The sequence below is a fragment of the Pseudochaenichthys georgianus genome, chromosome 20, assembly GCF_902827115.2.
Source record: "Pseudochaenichthys georgianus chromosome 20, fPseGeo1.2, whole genome shotgun sequence".
Classification (NCBI taxonomy): Eukaryota; Metazoa; Chordata; class Actinopteri; order Perciformes; family Channichthyidae; genus Pseudochaenichthys; species Pseudochaenichthys georgianus.
In genome coordinates, this window is record NC_047522.1 from 21,127,888 (window position 1) to 21,150,574 (window position 22,687).

General features: G+C 43.6%; 1 protein-coding gene across 1 annotated transcript in view; it reads left to right on the plus strand.

Moving 5' to 3' along the window:
- The first annotated feature begins 3,142 nt into the window (after positions 1 to 3,142).
- arhgef4 (Rho guanine nucleotide exchange factor (GEF) 4) overlaps positions 3,143 to 22,687 on the plus strand; it is a 73,422-nt gene continuing 53,877 nt past the window's right edge. Inside the window, exons 1-2 of the mRNA XM_034109202.2 lie at positions 3,143 to 3,485; positions 6,890 to 6,919. Of these exons, the coding sequence (XP_033965093.1) occupies positions 3,303 to 3,485; positions 6,890 to 6,919 (213 nt within the window). The 5' untranslated portion in view covers positions 3,143 to 3,302. The remainder of the gene's footprint in view (positions 3,486 to 6,889; positions 6,920 to 22,687) is intronic.

The following is a 22,687-nucleotide window of genomic DNA, read 5'->3' on the forward strand; positions in this document are numbered from 1 at the left end:
TTCCAAAGTGCTTCCACAGCAGTGACACACATCTGTGGATAATCATTTATACGAAAATGCTTAAAGCAACCATCACTAAACGCCAGCACTACTGCATCTACTGCAGACCGTAGCAACAGGTCAGATGGGGACATCACGTTACCCTCCGTTGTGGACACTAGCTTACTCCCGCCTGACTCGCCCCCAGAGCAGCACTTCGTCTCCCCAAACTAGCCGCCCCTCTGCGGCCCGCAGGTGCCAGCCAGGATACCACGGCAAACCAGAGCCTGCCCAGGTATATCTAAACAAGTACCCGCCTGTACAGCGGGGTTAGGCGGTCATTTTGCAGCTCGTGGTATAAAAATAGACAATGGAATATTCATGTGAAAATAGATTAATATTCTGCCATGCCTGTAGACATGTTGGGTCAAACATAATGCATACAATAGCACAGATGCCTTCACCACGAATGGCTACACAAAGATCTCATATCAAAGGTTATCAACGAGCTGATGTTGCAGCTGAAATGTTCTCCAGGTCACAAAGTCAACCTCACATGATGATGATGTGATCCAGTTTTCAAGCACAGTAAATATTCTCTTCCGAGAGTATCTGATGGGACCAATGTGATGATTTAGTGGTTTTAATCATACTTTTGCTTTTCAATGTTTGCCATTTCAAACCATGAGCTGGTTTAAATAATATGTTCCTTGATTTACAAAATGTTCTCATTTGTTTTATCAGAACAGTTTTGAAGCTTTTGTGCTTTTCTTTGCCACAGTCCACTTTGGACTGTATGAGATATTACAGGATTGCACTTTTAACTCACTTGAAATGTTGTCTCACTTGCTTGGTTTCAAAACAGCAAATGCCATAATCTGTTCATTGGGGACCATCAATGCTATTTTTCATTGCTGTTGCCACTATTGCTCATGTAAACCTACTACTGCTGTAACCTCAGATTCACCCCGAGTCATTTTGTTCTGGAACCGGGCCTGCACACGGCCTTATACTAAACACACTACAGAGCCCATTCCGTGTCCTGTTGGTGTTTACTTCCTCTCTGCCTTCTTCTGGTGATTTATCTGACGCCCAGCGCTCCGTCTTTTAACCTCTTTTCCTTTCTTTTTCTTGATCCTCCTTAGCAACCTTCATTAGAGTACTTGACAGTGGTCTGTACTGCTGGATTAACAACGTGTCACATGTTAAGAAGTTACAATCAGAATCGAGTATTCAACTAAGCCGTGTAATACAAGTTGCCTTAAGGGCCTACACAGTTGTTATGCTGCTATACCACATTGCCTTTCACTGGATGTATAATGAGCTGCACTAAACTACATTTTAGCATTTCAAATACCTAGCCATTCTTTTGCGGTTATTTTGGTGAAAGTAACTCAAAAGTAACTAAAGTAGTGTAACTCATTACATTTCAGAGACAGTAATATTGTAATGTGACTTATTACTTTCAAAAGAGAGTAATAAGTCAATTGTAATATATTACATTTTGGAAGTAACTTTCCCAACACTGGTAATGAGTCACACTTGAGTATTCTACCTCTACCTCCATTCTATCCTCATGCCTTGCTTTCACGACATAAATAAATGAAACACAAATTCATTGGCAAATTGAAAAATGGGCACAAATAATGTTTAAAGATTAGTCTTGCATATTAACAGCCCCTGGCAATCATGAAGTATTGTCTCATTCCCACCACTTGTTCTCTTAATATCCTTCTCCCTTTTGTTCCAGTGGCTTCAAGGGGTCGGTGTGAAGAACGGGGGTGTGTGGAAGCCCACGTACGTTTACCCTGTAGAGGTCAAAAAGCTGATCCGTTCTGTTTTCTCAGAGGACATCCGGGACTACCCTGACCCCTGCCATGCTCAGGTGAGTGTGAGATGCTTTCACAACTACACACATAGATTATAGGTAGCTCTGTAATCGTTCAAAAAACACTGACATTGAAAAAGTGTGTCAATAATTAATATTGAATTCTTATTTTTCAGTTATGGTTCATTTCAGCTCGTGGTCAAAGAGGTAATCCTGTGTAACTGTGTTTGTGTGTTTCAGGTGGTGTACCTCACTGTAGAGGATATGCACAAAGTTAATTTAAACTAAAGTCTGTCTATTTAATTGTCTTATTTATGCTGATGTACAATTTACAATTATAGACCAGCCCCAGTTTTGTTTTGTGTGAGGATTATCTCTGGGAAGGTTTGGTTTATTGTTAGCATGTTTAAAGATGTGTGACTGTGTATCTCTATGCAGTATTGGTTGTTCTGCATGTTACGGTATACAATCATTGTTACGTCTGATCTATTGGCGGTTTCACGGTTGAATTTTCCGTTTTTCTGAAACTCTGCACTGGCTCTTTATTAATCAACAATGCTGCGAAACTATTTTAATTAAAAAGAGACTTCACATTCTCTATATCATCGTCTTTCTTACAGGCTCTTCACAATAACACATTTCACAGCTCTATGTTTCAATGTTCTGACTAGATGAGAGTCATGTGTGATAAAAATGCTGTTACAAGGGAAATTCATGATGAACTTAACTCTGGTTTTGTCTGACCCAGAAATAGAAGTAAGTCGCTTTTGTAGCTTTTTGGGAGTAACGACAAGGGCTTGTTTCTTTTAGCTCACCACACAGTGTTGAATTATGAGCTGTCACTTATTGGTCCACGACTAATGTGCATCATTTGTCTCCATTAAGGTCAATCAAAAGACACATTTATCATTACACAAGAGCAATACATTGGTGTTTAAAAATAATAATAATAATAATAATAATGTAGTTAAGTGGAAACAACTGATGACAAAGTCGTTACAATTAAAATTATAGAGCACCTGTGAGATATTAAAACAAAAATCCCAATTAGTACTATTTAAGTAAAAAAATGTAATTATTATTTTTGCAATACACCATGCAGTGTGCCAACAAAGTACAAACACAATGAATCATGATATCTGAATGTGTTAAAATGTTCTACCACCATGTGGCGCTGTAAGCCTGCACACTGAAGGATAAAGCACAGCACAGGCAGCAACCATTCAGCGTGGATTTGAAAGGCAGTCATGAGACTTTTAATTTGAAAGAATAAACGCGTTTCCGCTCAAAGTTGCGGCTCAGTTAAATCTTCGACGTGCGCGTGACCAGGTCCGCAGCGAGCATCACCAGAGTGGAGACAAGTTGACAGCAGAGCAGAAACCATGGGAAACTATGTTAAAAGTAGCAGACAGTGCTCCTGGAAAAGTCTGAGGTACTTTTAGGTGGACTGAAAACTTTTCCCGAACCACATACCACCTCACAGCAGCGGGAAACCATGATGGATAACCAGGGAGGTGACAGAGAGTCTGCCGCGGGGAGCAGCGTGTCAGCCCGGGGAGAGGAGCCCAGCAGCGGGGAGCTTCCTCCGGAGCTCACCTGTCCCCCGGAGGACTACCGCACCGCGAAGTTCAGCCTGGCTGCCTACCTGCTCTGCTGGGCCCTGCTCAGGTGGTACCAGGTGAGAATATTCTGACATTTACACCTAATATGTGTGGCTGTTAAATTAGTAAAGTTGTCTAGAGAGGGAGGTGTAAACAAACTCGGGCCCTATCCTGGAGAGAAGTACATAATTGGGTGTCAGTCACCCAATTAAGCTAATAAAACAGAATGCTATCAGTTAAGTAATAATGAATGCTTTTTACATGCTTACTGTTGACTGCAGTAACATTGCAGATATTATTCAGCAGTCTTCTGTTCCACTTGTGACTATTTGGCTCAAACATATCAATTAGTGATCTGGCCAAAGAACATCTGAATACATTCTCTTAACTCTTGCAGTGTCAATTCAACTCCATAATAGAATAAGACAAACAACTGGACAAATTACAAGCTGACATAATATCATACTGCATCAGACATGATTGGTTTCTTTTTGTCTACCTTTGCTACCATGCTGCTAGGGTTAAAAACACAAACACTAGATACTTATGTCATGCATTGCAGGTTATTATGACTGCATCATCGAGTGCAATGTGTGTTTATTGCAAACCAGGTGCTATTATGTGTAATTTAAGCGAATCCACTGTTCATATTGACGTCATCCAGGAGTCCTGACCTGCAGTTCATGAAGGGTTGTCATCATGACGAGCTGCACATTGACTTGACAAAACCATTATCTGGCGTAATAAGACCAGGGCGTGTCAGGAGAAGGGTGGACCCTCAAGGCGGAACATCTTCATAGATTTGGCTCATGTTCTTGTAGATGCCTCATAAATCCAAAACCTTGCATCAAGACTGAATCATCCGTAATAAGAGTCATCAAAACAATAAATGCATATTTTTGCAATAATCAGCATGCTGTGGTTTCAGATTGGAAGATTATTGTGTTTACACCAGGTTTACACACAGGGCCGGCCCGTAGCACTGGATAGATGTTCACCTAGGGCGCCAGATCTGGGGAGGCGCTGCGCTGGCAGCTCTGGGAAGGAACACTTTTTTTTGACCGTTGGGGCTCATCCTAATTTTCGGCCTTGATGTAACAATATTCATAATTAAGTAAATGTAACACCCTTTTCAATCCGGTTACACTTTTCATTCGCCCTGTACGATGGGCGCTGTAAGTGATGAAAATGGGGGATGTTGGCTTATCTGGCGCCCGCAGCTCACAGCAAAAGTGCGCGTGAGCGTGGGAGCGAGCAAGGGAGAGAGGGAGGGCGCACCGGTACCGGCGCTGTTGTTATTAGAATCTGGTGCTAGCTGCTCTAACGGAAGAAGAAGATGTTTCTACAATGATGTGGAGGGAGAGTCCTCTCCAGTCAGACTGAGAGGCTGATGACTACAGCTCAGTGAGGTAAAGGACTCTTGAGTGTTTAGATAGTTCACTTTAGTCTAAGTTATCTCAGTGGGTCTCAAACGTTTTGATCACAATTTATGTAAACACATATTTCCAAGGCACTCCTTTACAATTATTGGGATAAATAAAAACAGGTTTGAAATCATTCCAATGTATACTATAGGACAGTAAACCAGACATATCGTTTACAACTGGAGAGATAAAAAAAATGCATAAATAAATAAATGTTAACTAAGTAAAATAAGATATGAATGAACAACAAAAATAAAATAACTTACATGTATTTGTTAGTGGCTATGGTAGGTTATTGGTTATGTTCACATACTTATTTGATTATTAAAATGTAAACCGATCTTTTTCATATGGGTGTTTAGAGTTGTACCCCCTAGATCTAGTAGTAATTATGCTCAAAGTGCACCAGATCGAAGCATTTTACTTGCGCCAGCTAAAATCGCGCCTAGGGCAGCAAATTGTCTAGAGCCGGCCCTGTTTACACATGAAATCGTTTTAGCTGACAGTTGGACTTTCCAGTGGAGAAACCTGTTTAGAGCCGCTGAGCCATATCCGAACAGTTTAAGAGGCCATACCGATGTAGTGACTATGACTTATGTGACTTCTGCACAACATCTGATGTCATGGCTACATGGCTCCTTTATGAATCACAGGAAATTCATGATTGCGAAAGTATCCCTTCTACAATGCACACTTCATTTGGTGTGATAAGTGCCAAACTGCCAATGCAAAACAGCTGCTTCTATTTTAAGAGACCCATTGTCAATTCTGACATCATTCAGGTGTAGATGCACGAAGGCCTGACCCGACCTGCACTTCATCAAGAAGGTTTCTTCATGACTCACTGCACATTGACTTGAGAAACCATTAGCAGGCCTAATCAGACCGGGGCGTGTCGGGAAGAGGGAGGACCCCCAAGGTGGAACATGTCCATGGACTTCTTGTCTTCTATAGCGCTGACTGCAGGAACAAGCAAAGTCATGTTGTAAACCTGCCCGCAGGCTCTGCTTTCCTCAGCAGCTGCACAAGTAGAGCGGCTCACATGCAGACAGACAGATCCACATCTACCACTTTTCAGATCATTAACATCTGCAGCGTGAACATGTGTCTGGTATATAAGACTGAATGGAAACGCTTGATTAGAAGTCGACAAAACTACAATGGAAATCTTTAGGCCTGGAATGACCTCAATATTTGCTTGTTTAATCTCAGCGAGCTTTGAAAAGCTTTCACGTTATTCATAAAATAATCCCAGTAATTGGCCACCAGGAAGGAAGATCGTAATAATTTTAACTCCATGCTGACTCATTGATTCTGCCTCCTCTCCTTGCTCTGTTTCTGGTTTTTTCTTTTTGTTAAATCATAGCCTTTCAACGTCAGCATGGCTTAATAAGCACCAGCTTATTAGCACAGACGTGCTGATCCAGTAAGACTGGCATTTGAGCAATTTATTACCCATGACCACCCGCACTGTAACACATGATACAGTGTTGTGTTCATTTTATTGTGTCAAGTCTTCAAAGCACAACAGAGGAACCACATGTGTCAGTGACTGCATCTTTAAGAAGTGCGGGGGTTAACACGCAGGCTGTGAGGACACCAATGAAACGTTTTATGCTCTTTTGCTGCTGTTGAAACTTCAAACTGAGACCCAGAGTCTGAGAGCTGCCCTGAAAACACCTGGCGACAAAGAGGCCACACAGTGACTTATTGAAAGGAGTTCTCCTGCTGCTCTGAGGATTAAGCCCAACTGTAGGCTTACCAAGTGGCTCTAGAAGTTGCTTTCTCCAGCAGGAAAGTCATGAAAAGTTGGAGGGTACTTTTGACTGACGTATGTAATCATAACCACTAGAGAGGCTGTGTGTATAGCCACTTGCTGACAAAAAACATACCAAGCACATCATGGAAATAGACAGTGCAGAAGGAGATGTGGTTTGAGAAGTATTGGCTGTGAAAGTATGTTACAGTAACAGCTGTGGATCAGAACTGACCGCATTCTTTTAAAATCTTATACATGTCTGACAAAAGCCTCACTTGTCTTTGTTTTGTCTCCTCAGAAACTCAGATGCCAGTCTGCCCCTCCACAGGTAGGAACGTCCTTCTTTTACCTTGTCTACTTCAGACTAGTTGTTGTGCGGCTTTCCTTTGTTGCCCGATTCATCTGACACAGCACAGACATTAAGAACGGTAGTCTTATGCCTCTGCATGAATATTAACCCTGTGTGAACATAGCCCTGTTGGCATAGAGATCAGTGTCTTTGCTCAGCCCACTCAAAGCCTTACATTTCAACACTTAAAGGTAGGATTCAAAGGGTGAATAAGGTGAGCACCATACTACCTGGATACATCTGCCCAATGTAGCTTCATTAAAAAAGATTCAGGGCCTCGACATGAGATCAGTGAATCATGCTGGGGCTGCTCGATTATGGCAAAAATCATAATCTCGATTATTTGGGTCAATAATTGAGATCACGATTATTAAAAACGATTTACTTTGAAAACATCCATTTATTGAAAAGAAACCGTGTAGTATGTTTTTACCAGTTGATTACCCTGAACTTTAAATATAATTCAATTGAAAAACCAATAAAAAAAATTATACTTTATTTTTCTTTCTTTTTAAATAAATAATAATACAAATCGTTTTATTTCGATTATGTTATTTCCATAATCGTTGCAAGCCAACATCGTAATTGAGATTAAAATACGATTAACCTACCATACACTCAATGAACATGTGTGTGGCTGTGTTGGTAACAGGAATACAGAAAACACTATTTGTAGACGTCTGTGTTCCCCTTTAAGTGCTTTTGTAACCTGCTATGTGCCTATTTGTACTTTCATCTATCAGCATCATTGTTTTACTTTACTGTGGTGTACAATCATTTTAAATTCACTTTGACACAGATTTGAGATGAGGTAAATAAAAAAGAACATTGTTTTTTATTAATACCAGGCATAGGGGACACATAACCTGGTTATTAAAGTCCAGGCGCTGAGACTAAACCATAACATCGATGATTGATCCAGCCTTTGATGCTTTATTGGAGCCTCTGTTCACGCTTTACCTGCTTGAATGTTTTCTGGATCACTGCTAATGCTCTTTTTATATGAGTTTCAAAGGCTCTCATGACCCCAGCTACTGACTGACTAGTTGAAACCATATGGCCTGGTTGTGGTGCTGTGTAACTCTTTGGTGTTAGTTATGATGCCCTCTGTCAAAAGAGGACATAATTGTTCCGTGCTGTGACTTCAAGGAAAAGCCTAGAAAACCACCTCTTGTGTCGGAGAAAACGTGTCGACGTGTCGTCAGAGTGCGTATGCCTTTTGAAATCCCCCGTGATGCCTCTCTGTTGTTTGGGTACCTCCACGCTGCACTGTGAGGGAGAGAAATGGAGCTGTGACCCCCGCTTGAACCCACATATCTGGGCTCATAGTGTCAGTGGTGGATTCCCAGAGGAGCGGAGCTTATTGTGTCCATAAACCAAACTCCATTCCCACTCTGAGGACACAGTGTGGGCTAACGCTATCAGGAGGCTCCTCTGTAATTTAGAGAAGTAGAAGGAGTTAAGTCTGGGTCACAGCTCAGAAACCACAGCAGCAATGCATTGTGGGAGCTGTCTTCATCTACTGCTTCGGCTCAACCCAGTCTTTTCCTAAATCACATCTTACATATTATGTTTGTTTCATAAACGCTAATACGATTTGTCTTATTTTGACTCATAGTTTAAAAAAAAAAAATGTGCCTTTGGATAGATTAAGCTAACTTTGCCGAATCTAAACAATTACAATTGTAGTGATCAAAGCTGATGAAAGCCAATCAATGGTCTGATATCACTCACAATTGTTAGACACTGAAAGCACTGTTTTTCTTCTTACTCATTTTCTTAGGGGACATCACATATTTTTTAATCCACTCAAATTGGCCTGGGCGTGTCGATTTCCTACAGATATTGTTTCTTTAAAAACAAAAACTGAAAAAGTGCTTGCAGTTAAAACAAATGTTTGGTGAGGAAAAACCTCAAGCCTAGCAACAGTGCAGCTGATCCAGAATCTGCTCAGACTGGCCATTTTCTCCTGGTGACGGCATGTCTTCTCCTCAGTGGCGCTCATTCACCGCGCTGGATGAAGTGCATTTATGTTTGAAGGCATCTCAAAGGGCTTTGGGAATTTAAATCTGCCAGGACGACAGCGGTGCCAAACGCTAACTGCCACCTTCTCTGTGGGCCGGTGAAAGAGTCTGGCATGGAGCAGCGCAGCGGGCCTGTGTGTGTGTGTGTGTTTCAGCCCGCTGCAGATTATTGTTGTGTCAGAGCCAGTGTGCGACTTCACGTGTTTTAGGAGGATCAACTTTTGTTTACATCATGCAGCTAGCGGGTGAGCCTAATCTCTGTTGTGCAAACTATTGTAGCACAATATTGATGATAGCTCTGTGCTTTAATGATTTCATTATCAATGAATTGAATTGAATTGTATCGATTGATTTACAGCTTGGCATTATTTGTTCATAATCCCTACTTTTAGGTCACTTTTGATACCTTACTTTACTGAATTTCTACCTGCTGCAAATTCCTTTTTCAGTTAAGAAAAGAAACTCCACATATTTAGATTTCCAGATGTCGACAGCTCACTCTACCCTGATATTTCCGGAAGCATTTAAAAGCTGTACTGCTCAGCACAGGGATGTGTGTGGCTGACGGGCTAATTTTAGAGCCTGTCAGCTCTGCAGGTAACGTTTCACTGTTCCTGCAGTAAAACAAGTCTTTTAATAGATTATTATATTTTCATCGACCACCCCTACAGCAGAATACAGCAGCACAGGCTTCTCTCTGTCTCTCCTGAGTCAATAGCATCGTATAAGAGCACTGAGCTGCTTCCTATATTGTTTTTAACATTTTCATTTCACCTCAATGAATGTGAAACACCGACTGTGTCAGCTTCCTGTGTTTCCCCAATTTGAGACCTACCCTGATTTATAAAGAATTCAACAATGTTTAGTTGGTTGGAACAACGTCGTTAGAGAAGACACTTAAAGTAGTATAGACTAAACGTTATTATACGTGGGGGAAGTTAGTCTTAGGCACAGTGTTACTGATTGTCGCCTTACATTGAAAACACCACAAATAAAGCATTACAGCATCTTATACAAGACATTTGATTTGACAACACATTTCATTAGCCGACGCTTCGATCCAACGCGACTCACAATAAGTGCAATGAAGCATAAAGATACAAACTCTTATATCTCATATTGTTGCATTGAATAAGCCAAACCATTATCCTGTTTTTATTTAATGGCCAAGGCACAAGAGAAACAGATGGATTTTCAGTTTGCCACGAAGATTTGTAGACCTGCTGTTTTGACATCAATGTTGTAGCCAGGATAGCAAATGGGTGTGTTTTTACTGAGGGGTACCTGGGTCCAACTCGCAGCGAGGGAGCAGCTAACCGATTGGCTGATGCAGAGCGAATCGACAACTGAAATGTGTGAAATGCTTCTGTACAAAATGCACATTCCTTTATTTCACTAAGATATAGCATTAGTGTCATAGGCTTGATGGAGGTTGAACAAACGATGGCTTCCAGTGGTTTGATCTGCACTTTTGTCCTGATGGCAGAGGTTCGTATTCAGAGAAGAGCGAAATGTGAAAGTCTGGAATATTTTCGGTTCCTTGTTTCATGACTGTCTGCTCGTACCGGCTCTTTAAGGGCTCGTAGTCTTTATTTCCGATTACCTTCAAAGCTGTTTTGTGCACGTCTGCTTTCCAATGAATTCTGTACATTCTTTATCTGAGGATGCTCTGAAGGATTGCCTGGCAGAACATCAGCGTGATCTGGCTGCTCACTCCATGCAACCTCAGAAATGTGTGTGTGTGTGTGTGTGTGTGTGTGTGTGTGTGTGTGTGTGTGTGTGTGTGTGTGTGTGTGTGTGTGTGTGTGTGTGTGTGTGTGTGTGTGTGTGTGTGTGTGTGTGTGTGTGGTGTGTGTGTGTGTGTGTGTGTGTGTGTGTGTGTGTGTGTGTGTGTGTGTGTGTGTGTGTGTGTGTGTGTGTGTGTGTGTGTGTGTGGTGTGTGTGTGTGTGTGTGTGTGTGTGTGTGTGTGTGTGTGTGTGTGTGTGTGTGTGTGTGTGTGTGTGTGGTGTGTGTGTGTGTGTGTGTGTGTGTGTGTGTGTGTGTGTGTGTGTGTGTGTGTGTGTGTGTGTGTGTGTGTGTGTGTGTGTGTGTGTGTGTGTGTGTGTGTGTGTGTGTGTGTGTGTGCAGAAGTTGTATATGAACATATTTCTATAGTGAATGCTAAAATGTGTAACTCGTTGCGTTAATAAAACAGGACATGTCTAGAATAAAAGTCCCACTGCTTAGGGTTGAATCAACAGTTGCTTGTCTACAAAGGAGGGATTATTAAGTGCTACCCAGAAACAGCACTTTACAAACAGCTTGTGTTTTGCTGGACAGCCTCTCCTCCCTACGGCCCTCCCCCCCCCCCCCCCCCACCCCTCTCCTCTTTCTCACGGGCTTCTTTTATTTCGTCGGGCTGCATAAATCCTGCGGCGGAGAGACAGACAGTTTCGGGTTTCCCTGAGTCTCCAACTGGAGCCTCCTCAGGATGTTTCTGCAGCATGGCCCAGGTGAGACTTTCTCTCTCAGTGTGAACGTGAGAAAATGCGAGGGGGGGGGGGGGGAGGAAGAGCAGTTCGGCTCCACAGAGTCTTTTTATGTGACAACAGTAGGAGATTGTTACGTAACCACCTCCCTCATTAGTTCCACTGTGTTTGAGCTGTGTTGTCTTTGTTCGACCGGAACTCCACTGAGCAGATTCTCTGATGGCTGACGAGTTATAAAAACAAAACACATGTTGTGCTGCTGGAGCACGGGGAGGCTCTGAACATGCACTGGGTTGCTTGGCATTCTGAGCATCAAGGCATTAGGCCAAAAGCCCTTTCTCCAGCTGCACTCTTTGTTACCCACAATAGATTAGGGTCAGGTTTGAGGTGGGGAGACCTGTTTGTCCCGGAAGTCTTTCTTCATCCCTGTATATTCCTATTTGAAAGGCTTCTTTTATTCAACTCTGGATGGCTTTATTTACTTCCCATTGGCCTCAGCGGTTGACACTTGTCAGCATTGTGAAACAGAACTGTAGAAATATTCTTTGTCATCGTATAAAAACACGGGAGTGAACAGGTGCTCCGAAAGCACAGGTAAGCAGAAACTGTCCGGAAGGAAGGGATAGGGTTTCCCCCCCCAGAAAAAGCAAGGTGTGTTGCTTCATGATAGAACAAAAGATCGAGCTTTAATTTGCAAAAAAAATAAAACGCAACCGTCTTCCTGATGAAGGTTTGACAGCTGTATATTTATATCTGTTCCCTTTCTTCCCCAAGGCTTTTTGGCAGCAAAATGGATGACAAAAAGACAAAGAATCTGAAAGTATGCTGGGTTACATTGCTGAATGTCTCGTAACGTTTCTAGAAAGTACTTCATGGTTGACTTCTGTACACTTTTTTTATCAAATAATGCGATTTATTTTTTCATGTTTCGTACTTTGCATTCAACCTGTTTTAAGTCCATCCGAGCTCGAAAGAGTCAACTTCAAACCCTTGGATGCCTCAAATACGTCCTCCCACGTTCTGAGCACAGACCCAATTGTGTCTGAACCCACCCGTGGATCGTCCAGTGCCGTGCTCGGTCCAAGAAATGCTAATTGGAAGGTGGGTGTTTCTTATGGAAGATCACCATGAAATCAATTGTTCCAATATCTATGTCCATCTTCATTTCCTTTCAATTTCCTCTGTCTCCTCAAACAAGCACACTCAGAATGTGAGCACTGCTCCTCCTCCATGCTACATGTTTGTGTGAGAATTCGGCACGCACGCACGCATCAGTAAATCAGTGTGTGGAGGCGCAGCCGTCACATTCCTCTCGCAGGGGTTTTGGGGGGTTGGTGGGGTGACGGGCTGCTGTCCAGGCTCTAACACACAGTTGCAAAGTTGACACAAGAGAGATACTCAGGAATGCGTCTCATTTCACATCCAGCCAAGCTGAGGGGAATGCGCGGCGGGGAAACACTCAGCTGTCCCATTTCCCATGCTCCCTCACTGTAGTCTCCCGATTTGACGATCTGGGATGTTCCAAATCCCTTTTTTATTTAATTGGTTGATCCCCGACTTCCTAACTGTTGGGGAGCAGCTTACAGACTTCCTATGATGAATGATGTTTATTATAACAACTGAATACATATATGAACCTGAAAATCAAGTTTAAAAGGTTAAAATGTGAGATGTTTAAACATGTACACGTATCTAACAACACATATCTTCAGTTCCAAGAGATCATCAGTTGAACTCCCATTATTATGGAACTGTTTGCACCTTGGATTTCCTCAGGGACCAACTGTATGTTGATCATCATAAAGCTCAGGTGACTGAATAACTGCCGCTTCATCCACCTGACAGATAGCCCTTTTAATATTATTTATTCTTCCCATGCATACACATAGCATAATTATGCATGTATGCCAACTGTTACTAAGAATCAACTCGGTAAAAGTAGAGTTGCAAGACAGCCAGAATGTTGTTTGGTCCGTTGCTTATGAACACATATACAGCAATGCACTCTTACTGGCTGCTGTGTTGATTTGAACATGCATGTGCAACATTATATTTTGAACACTACTCAGTTTAAGTGCTGCAGGAGTTGACCGCAGACCTGTCCGTCTCACTCAGTGTCAACTCTAAAAACGACTTTAAGATATCTTGTATTACAAGACTTTTGTCGTGCAGGGTTACGTGTTGGTCTCTCTGAAGGCCCAGAGCAGCTGACCGGCTGCCATCACGTTGGCACGCTCATCCAGCATGTGCATGACATCACTTGTTTGTATGAGTTCAGGGCTTTGGAGTAGTGTTACTTTGATCCACCTCTAACCCAAATTCATCCAGCGGCTGAAAATAGAGAGGAAGAGAAAAAGGGGTCGGTAGGCAAAGCAGAATGGAAACGGGAGAGCCAAGGAAAGCATTCCTCTCACAGGAGGATGAAATGAGGGAGTGTAACGACTGACTTTTCTTTTTCTGGACCTGTGGTTTCTCGGCCCGGTTGTTAGGTTTCTCTGGCCCTCCAGCCCGGCACAACAGGGCTGTGTGGATGTATACGTGCGAGTGAGATTGACAGCAAAAGACTGTGCTTGGGGCAGACATGGGAACTGACGGGATTTCTTTTGTATTCTTTTGACAAGTTGGCAGTAAAGACCTCTCTGGAGGATCCTGCCCACTGAATCCACTGAGGGGTCACACCGAGGGTCAGTTTTCATGGTTGTGCAGGAGCATAGAATGACACGCCATGTTAATGAGCTCTGCTCCACCGGCTCTCGGCTGGGATGGAGCTGCTGCTCTCACCAGCCTGTTGCTCTTCAATGTGTCCAGCTGGTCTTCTCTGTCGGCTCATTAGAGCACACAGCCTGACCTCTTCGGGGAGAACACATTCTGCTGGGATTGTATCTGTCCATAAACATTTTAACAAGACTCACTGACATTGTTTACATGCTGACTAATAGTACAAGAATATAACATCATTATAAAAACACGAACCAAGTTGGATACGGTTCGTGTTAACAAACTACTCTGAATACCGTCTAATTGAGACTGAACCATTTCATGTGGAATGTGCTATTCAGGTTTCAGCAGCATTCTTTGGAGATACAGTGCATCCAAGAGATGCGTCTTAAAAAGGACATGTGCTCATTTCCATTCTGCTGGGACTTTATTTCTCTCATACTGCCTGTGCTGCAGCACCTCTTTTCACCCTCTGTCTGAAACCAGAGCCCAGTCTTCTCTCATTGGTTAGCTGGCCGGCTCTGTTGTGATTGGTCAACGGCTTAAAGATGTCCCGCCCCTTAGCCTATTAGGCACAATGTGTGCAAGCGCGAGAAGTGCATAGTGATGTCACTATGTTATGGAAGTAAACAAAGGAGTCCAATGGAGGCGTTTCCCTCTGGAGGGAACTTGGGATTTTACCCTTTGAAGTATTTGTATTTATTTATAGAAGGACCATGCATACAAAAACATTAATCTCAGCAAAGAGAAGAGATGCCAGATTATAGCTAATTTCCACCTGTGGTCCTCAGGCAGGTTCATAACAATCAATAAACAAATAATAACATTGCATGATCTCTATCAGTCAAACAATTTTAAAACCTGATTTAAGTACAGCTCAATACATTAATACATAGTACACTTGAAAGAAGACTATATTGCCCAAAAACTAATTTAGCAAACTACAGAAGAGGGAAAACTCCAATAGCCATAATAGGTTATTTGAGTTTGTACTGCTATTTGCGACACACAGCTTCTTGCATGTCTGCAGCCAGCTCTGCGTATTGTGCACGGGAGATGCATGCCTCTGAAAGAGCACACATATCAACCTGGCAGAGCTGAGGACAGATGGTTAGGACGTCCCTCTCACATACTATAGTTTGAAGTGTTAAGTTGCTACTTTTGGAGAGAAATGGAGGGGCTCTTTTAGGGTTCACAGAGTTGACCGGGCCCCTGCTACCCTTGTTATGCAAATGAAGGAGTGGATGCATGATGATTTCCTCCTGTAACTGTTGGTTACTCACAAAATATGGAGGGCCCACTGCGTTTCTCTCACTTGATTCAACCAGTGCTCTGGGGAGTTTACAGCGGGGTGAAATGGTCGGCTGGTTCGCTTTGTTTCTGTGCCCACATTGCCGTCTGGAGCAGACATGCAGACGACTGACATCATGCAGGTGAGAACAACTAAGCAGCCCCTCCACCCTGTGCTATACTTAAACTCCACTCTCCTTGTTATTGTGTTTCTGCGATCACTTCCTGTCTCAGAGTTGCATATTTTCTTATCGGGACTTTGTCCTCTTAAGCCCAACGACAAAGCTTTCATCGGCCAACTCTTTCCTCAGCCAAGGAAATGGCTCTCAATGAGCTCAACTTCAAAACTTTCGAGCGGCTGAATAAGTAGAACATGTGGATTACACTTCAGAAGTGTGGAATCAGGCGATTGCAGAACCTCCATGCATGGTCAGATAGCTGGTGTGTTCAAGTACAATGTTTAACAGGAAATCTGACTTATTGAAAGGCGTTTTATTGGTCGCTCGTCTGCCGTTGCTGGTTCTTAGCTTCACTCACGCTTCAATAGGACTAGTGGTCCCCAACATAAACACTGTCAGTTTATTAGGTAAGAGAAACATCCTGCAATAAATCCTACCATCATGAAGGGTATAATGTTCTTTTATTGTTGTCGTAGAGAGCGGAATTATTAATCTAGAGGTTTGGGTGGGCAAAGGATAAGCTTTACCAACAACAGCAGCACAAATTCCATCATAAACTTTTTAAACAAAAACTGCCCTCCATGAAGCTGGATTTACCTAAGGGAGGCTGTACCAGACTCCTTTGTTTTAGCTATCCAATAAACTGCTTTGTTTCGGATGCTGTAATTTGCTGCGGTCTTGAACTGCCCCTTTATTCGGTGTACGTCTCCGGTGACCAAAGCTCTTGGGTGTTGTTCATACAGCGGGCCTAAGTGTCATGTGTAGTGCTGATGGGCAGCTCTCCAGAAAGAAGGAAGCCATATGTAATCCTTGCCTTGATCAATCTGGGTTAAAGTAACTCTTAACTCCTCTCTTCCTTCATTAAAGGACTCATCTGAAGAGTCCATATCTTTTGTTTGTGATGAGGAGCAAAGAAGAAGGTTCAAGTGTTTTTCCCATGCTCTACAATACATGAAGAGCTTGTTGCAAAGCTCCCAGCATGCCTCTGTCCTCCACCGCTTTCTCCGCTACCTTTTCAACAACATGTTTTAGCCTTTCTATTTCCAATGGATGGCCCGTCCTGCGAGCTTAGCATGTTACAGCGGCACACACATTGTCATGTATATGCAGAGGCCACCATCTTGTCCACCAGTGAGAAACGTTCTAGAAAAAAGACCCTGTCCCTTTCCCCCATTGATAGTTGTAGAATAGGTTTCTGTGGGCTTTACAGCGGGCAGGCCTGCAGCAGCGTTACTGCACGGAGCTGGACCCATGATGTCTCCTGAGCTTTGTGCGGGGGGGTTAACCTGTGACCTGGGACCACATTGTGTTTCAGGTGACACCTTGTTTTGGAACGGGTCTATGCTCCTGCTGCTGATACACACTGTAAGCAGCAGTGTCTTTATACTGACACTATGACAGTGGAGGATCTGTAAGGTGCAATGCCAATAGGTGCATTCCAGTTGCTGTAACAGTAAGTAAATGGACTGTACTTATATAGCACTTTATCCAGTCTTTAAGACCCCTCAAAGCGCTTTACATACTACATGTCGTTCACCCATTCATACAGAGCAGTGTACCTTACTCTAGGACCTAACATTCACACACCGTTGGCCATCGGGAGCAACTCAGGGTTAAGTGTCTTGCCCAAGGATACATCGACGTGTTGGCTGCACGGGCTGGGATCGAACCCACAACCTTCTGGTTGAAAGACGACCGCACTCCCTCGCAGCCACAGTCGCCCGACAGTAAGTTGTGATAGACACGGTTCGCCACTGTCACAACAGTGCCGGCTAGCTAACCAATCAGAACAGACTGGGCTCTGGTTTCAGACAGAGGGTGAAAAGAGGTGCTGCAGTATGAGAAAAATAAAGAGCTTTTTGAACATTAAAGCATGGAAACATGTCCCAGACAGTAGAGACACCACATACAAATATGAACCTGAAAATGAGCTTAATATGTCCTCTTTAAGTGGCTATGCTGGCGCCGGTGCCCTATCACTTAAACTACTGAGGAAAATGTAAAGCATTTTGTGGTAGCTCTTGAACCCTTCCTGCCAGAAAGGGACACTGCTAAGTGAATTTGCATACTGTAGTCATGTGAAAAAGGTGGAGATGGAACCTTGGCATCATAGGGCTGCATGATATCCGATGTTAATAGGACAGGAGGTTAACACAGTTTATTCCATGGAACACATGTGTTTCCTTCCCTCCTTATGGTCCAACAGTAGGGCTATGATGGTGTGTGTACAGCAACGCTCCGAGGGTCACGACCTGGTGCAGCATGGCTGCCATGCACACAATATGAAGTAGATTGATGTAATGCGGAAACAAAGTTAAAGTGCTGAGGTAAGCGCACCGAGCTGATGCTGTGCCTGTCCGTTAAACCACAGAGAGTGCAAATGTAACACCGCTGCTGAAAGATTACATATTGTATACTAAGCTGTGTAGCAAATTAAGTACATCTTTGATCCCATTTTCAAAAGTTAGTTCCACTGCTGCTGACTTTGTTGTTTAGAGTCAGGCAGTAGCTTCACTCCCATAATATTCTGTTTTGTTCATCTTCTCCAAATGTCTAAAAGCGACGTCCGTGGCTCTTGAACCGCAGCAGCGTTTGTCCCCTTCAGTGATCCTGACGGGCAGCCGGCAGCCTGGCCAGAAGACAGCCATTTATTTCAGGCTTTCTGGGAAGAGGCGGTCGGGCTTTCAGAGAATAGTCTGAGTCATGGCTGCAGCTCACTGGGGAATACTGCTTTGAGGGATGAAAAAGACACCAGGCAGCTGCCCCCACTTTCAAATCGCCTATATTTCACTCAGGGGTCAAACGGTCTTTCTGTAACATCAGAGCTGAACAAGGTGGCAAGTGTGTGTTGTGTGTAGCTGAGGAGTAATCATGTGTACCATGACTTGATTTTAGTTTTGACGAGAGTCTTCCTCGTGGATGACAATAATGGTAATTCACTTAAAAAAATACAAAGCTGGATGTGTTATTAGTTCTCAGGATTCCCTCCGGTTCTCTTTTGGAAACTTCTTGTAAGTAGTTTGAAAAGGTTATTTGTCATTTAGAGAGCATACATTGAGTTAATATTACATCAGGTTGATCTATCAGGTCAAGAGAGCCAGTCCAACTGAGGAAAGTGCGGCGTCGTCCCCCTCCTCAAAAACACCACCCTCCAGTACTCGGCTCAGTACCAGTGGATGCACTTCAGTTCTGACACAGCGATAAGAAATGGTGTTCATCTGCGGTTGAAGAAAAATAAGTTGTAGTTCTATATTATCTCAGAAGGGGGCGTGCTTTTCTTTGTTTGTTCTTTCCCCCATTCTGCCCTCTGTGCGGTATTGTGGCAGATTGACATCCCCTCAATGTTCAGGTGTCAGGTGTGCTCAAAAGTCACCTGATCCTAGATCTGCCTTCCCCTTACTGTCTCAGGTCTTTGGGCCTTGTTTATGCAATTGAAGCTTAAACCTGCTGCAGTTTCAACCGAGAAAAGTTCATATTTACATTGAAGTCATCCACAAAAGACTTATTTTTTGGTCTTGTGAAATAAAAACGAGTATTTACTAATAAGGGGAACCTTTGAGAGATGTGACTGTAGTGAAGCACATAGTTGAGTTGCACGTCGGTTTGATGGAGCAGCATATGACCGCCAGGGCTTTTGCTTTCACTCTAAGCTCTTTGGTTTCAGAACAGTGAAGTCATTGTTTCCTCTGAAGTATTAGTTCTAATGATGTGTGACAGAACCATGCTTGCATTTCTTTGCATGTGCTCTCATTGTCCATTCTGAACAAAACATTTGATCAGTGTTATCAAATGTTCAAAAAGCACTGCTTGTTCTACAGCACCTCTTTTCACCCTCCGTCTGAAACCAGAGCCCAGTTTGCTCTGAGTTTACCTGGCAGGCTCGGTTGTGATTGGTCAACCGCTTAGAGATGTCCCGCCCCTTAGCCTATTAAGTACAATGTGTTGGAGCGCTAGCCAATAGAAGTGTTACATAATGATGTTACAGAAGTAAACATAGGAGGCGTTTCAGGCAGCGGGGGAGTGTGTAGGGAATAAATAAACCGATAACTTCCTGCTTCTCAAGACCGATACCGATAGCAAAAAGAAAATTATGCCACCAATTATTTTAACGTGATTAACGCATGTGTATTTTTTGTCCTCGGCCGCCCCGTAGTTTCAGAGCGCATCGAGTTTAAAATATCATCTACAAGCTGATGCTGACAGCCCCGCTCCTGCCGCCCGCTTGCAGCAGACCACACTTCATGCTCACCGGCAGGCACCGACTGGCCATCGGGAGGACCGGGAGGGTGTGTGTATGTGTGGTCCGAGCGAGCAAGAGAGAGACCTTACGTGCATTGTTGTTGTTAGCATCTGGTGCTAGCTAGCTGCGCTAACGGATATAAGGAGCTGTTTAAATCAAAACAGAGGAGCGACATTTCGCCACAACTGCGCCGAGCACTTGACTTGATGCAGGAAGCAGACAGCGGGACATTGTAGGAGAAGTCAGCACACTCAGCACGGATAGTGCGCAACATGATTGCAGCGTCCAGGCAGCTCCGGTTCGAGCATATGCCTTGAGTTGCACATAGCTCCAACACACACACACACACACACACACACACACACACACACACACACACACACACACACACACACACACACACACACACACACACACACACACACACACACACACACACACACACACTTTGTATTGTATAATTGTCTTCGTACGCTTTTAACACACCATCGTAGCGATGGCGATGTTTCAGGTGACTGATCAGGTTCGAAGTATTAGGGAGCGCTGGATTTGTGAAGAACTCCCCTCTTCCTAAACCACTAACACCACAGTACTGGCAAAACGGGAGGAGCCGAGTGAAAAACAAGCGCCCCTCATCCCAATCCACCCACACCGCAGTATTTTTTTCTTTTTTTTTACCCAAAAAATATATTGCATATTATCGGGGCTATTAATACTGGTATCGGGTTTATCGGGATGACGTCATAATTCCTAATATCGGACCGTGAATCCCTAATGATAAGGCCTCGTTAAGACGTGTAATTGGTGTCTGTAGTTCAGACTGTACTAACTCCTCCACCTGTGTGGGGCTCTGCTGGTTAAGCCCTCAGAGTTATGTGACTCCTTTGGCGGGACTTTCCCCGCTCTCCCTCCTCCTTCTCTATCCCTCTCCATTTGTGATCAAGGTTAAGTCTGCTTGAAATAGCAACAGGTTGCGAAGTTGGAGCTTCGTCATACCTTGAGACCCGGTACAGAAGCTGGACAGGAGCAGACTCCTGGGGAGAGAAGGGGAGGGGAAAGGAGAGGGAAGACGGCTGTGTGTCCGTCTTTCTCTGACTCGTCAAAAATGCTGAGTATTCTGTGTTTCCTCCACGCTGTCTTCCAGGTAAGCTGTCTCGCTTTCAGTCCGCTGAATACAAAGATGTATCTTTTATACTTCTTTGTATAGTTTATTTCCCTGGCTGACCTCACATTGCACGATTACAATGTTGTCTGGTCATAGCGAGAAGGCATAGACAAAAGTTCTACTGACCATCCTGGACACGGGCTGATGTTGAATATGATGGAAATATAATTGGACTTTAAGAGAAAGATGCTCGTGAAATATGTTGTGTTTTTGGCGCTTGACCCACATATTACAGTCACAAGTTGTCATGTGTTATTTTTGATTGCTTGGCAAACTTGAAGAAAGCGGGACTTATCTCATAAGAGCCTATCAGAGACATCAGCTGCAAATGAATGAAAATAACAGACATGTGTTGAGACTTTAATGAATGATATCTCTCTTTCTTGTTCAGTTTCTGTCTGTGTTAACATTAAGAAACTGGAACCAATCAAGTCAACACATTCATTATGTTGTGGTCTGTCTTCTTTGAGAAAGTCATGGATCTAAATTAAAATATCGCGATTAGAAGTTGGAGCAAGGAAGAACATAGCAGTAAAGTTGTTTAGCGTGAGTACATTTGAAGGTTTCAGTTCAGTATAGCCTTGTATACAATGTTATCTTGAGAAAGGAGGGCCGTAGATCAGGCTCCTGTGGAGTTCCCACCGTTTGGTAATTTAGGAGGCATCTCTGCATCATTACTCACCGTGTGTTAGTTAGGCTGCGGCCCCACGAGGACGAATTCGGTCGTTTGCGTTACTGTTTAGTGTCATATAGACCGTTCGGCCACACGAGGACGACCGAATATGGCACTAAACGACTGAGGAAACGACAACGGGTCCCAAGGTGGATAGAAATGCATACGCCACTCTCTGGGGGGTCAAACAGCTCCGTGTGTGCGCCCTATACGGACATTTTCAGATCACTGATAGTGATTGCGCAATAGCCCGCCTCTCCCCACCTCTTCTGCTCACCTCCGCTTACCCCGCGCCAGTGCTGAAGTGTTTCGCCACCAACAACAACAACAATGGCGGATCGCAGAGTTGCTATCGTGCTCCGGACGCTATTGACCATGCTACAGTTGTTTGTGCAACATCTACAGCAATAATGATGAGGCAATAGCCCCGCCTCTCCCCACCTCTGCTGCTCACCCCCACGTCAAAGTAAACTGCATCCTGAATTCAGATTATTTATCTTTCTCTCGCGAGTGAAGTCTAATCTGACAGGACGGAGACACGCAGCTCTGCTCACCTGCAGCTCCTCCCGCTCCAGCAAAACACACACTTCAAGTCAGATCATCACCCTTAGCTATTTTAATTACCTCTCAAACTCCCTAAACTAGTTATAAATATGTTTATTTTTATAGTCGGCCGGGTCATTGATTACTGGATGAGCTGCTGCATGAGACAGACACTGGCGCTGTCCGAAGAGAGGGAGGAAAAAGAGAGGCTCCGTGTATTTTATTATTATATTATATAGAGTCGTTATTCATTTGTTTTAAAGCTCAATAAATAACAAAGAAGACCTTTGACCGGCACTTTTATAATTTTGTCCGGAAGATTTCAACTTTAATACACGCTGACTGGCGAAAAACTCTGCCCGGTTCCCTCGGCCCCCACCGCGGAGAATAAACAGAAGGGCAACCATGACAACCTTCTTCTTCGCTGCTTTTGTGGAGGAAGTTAC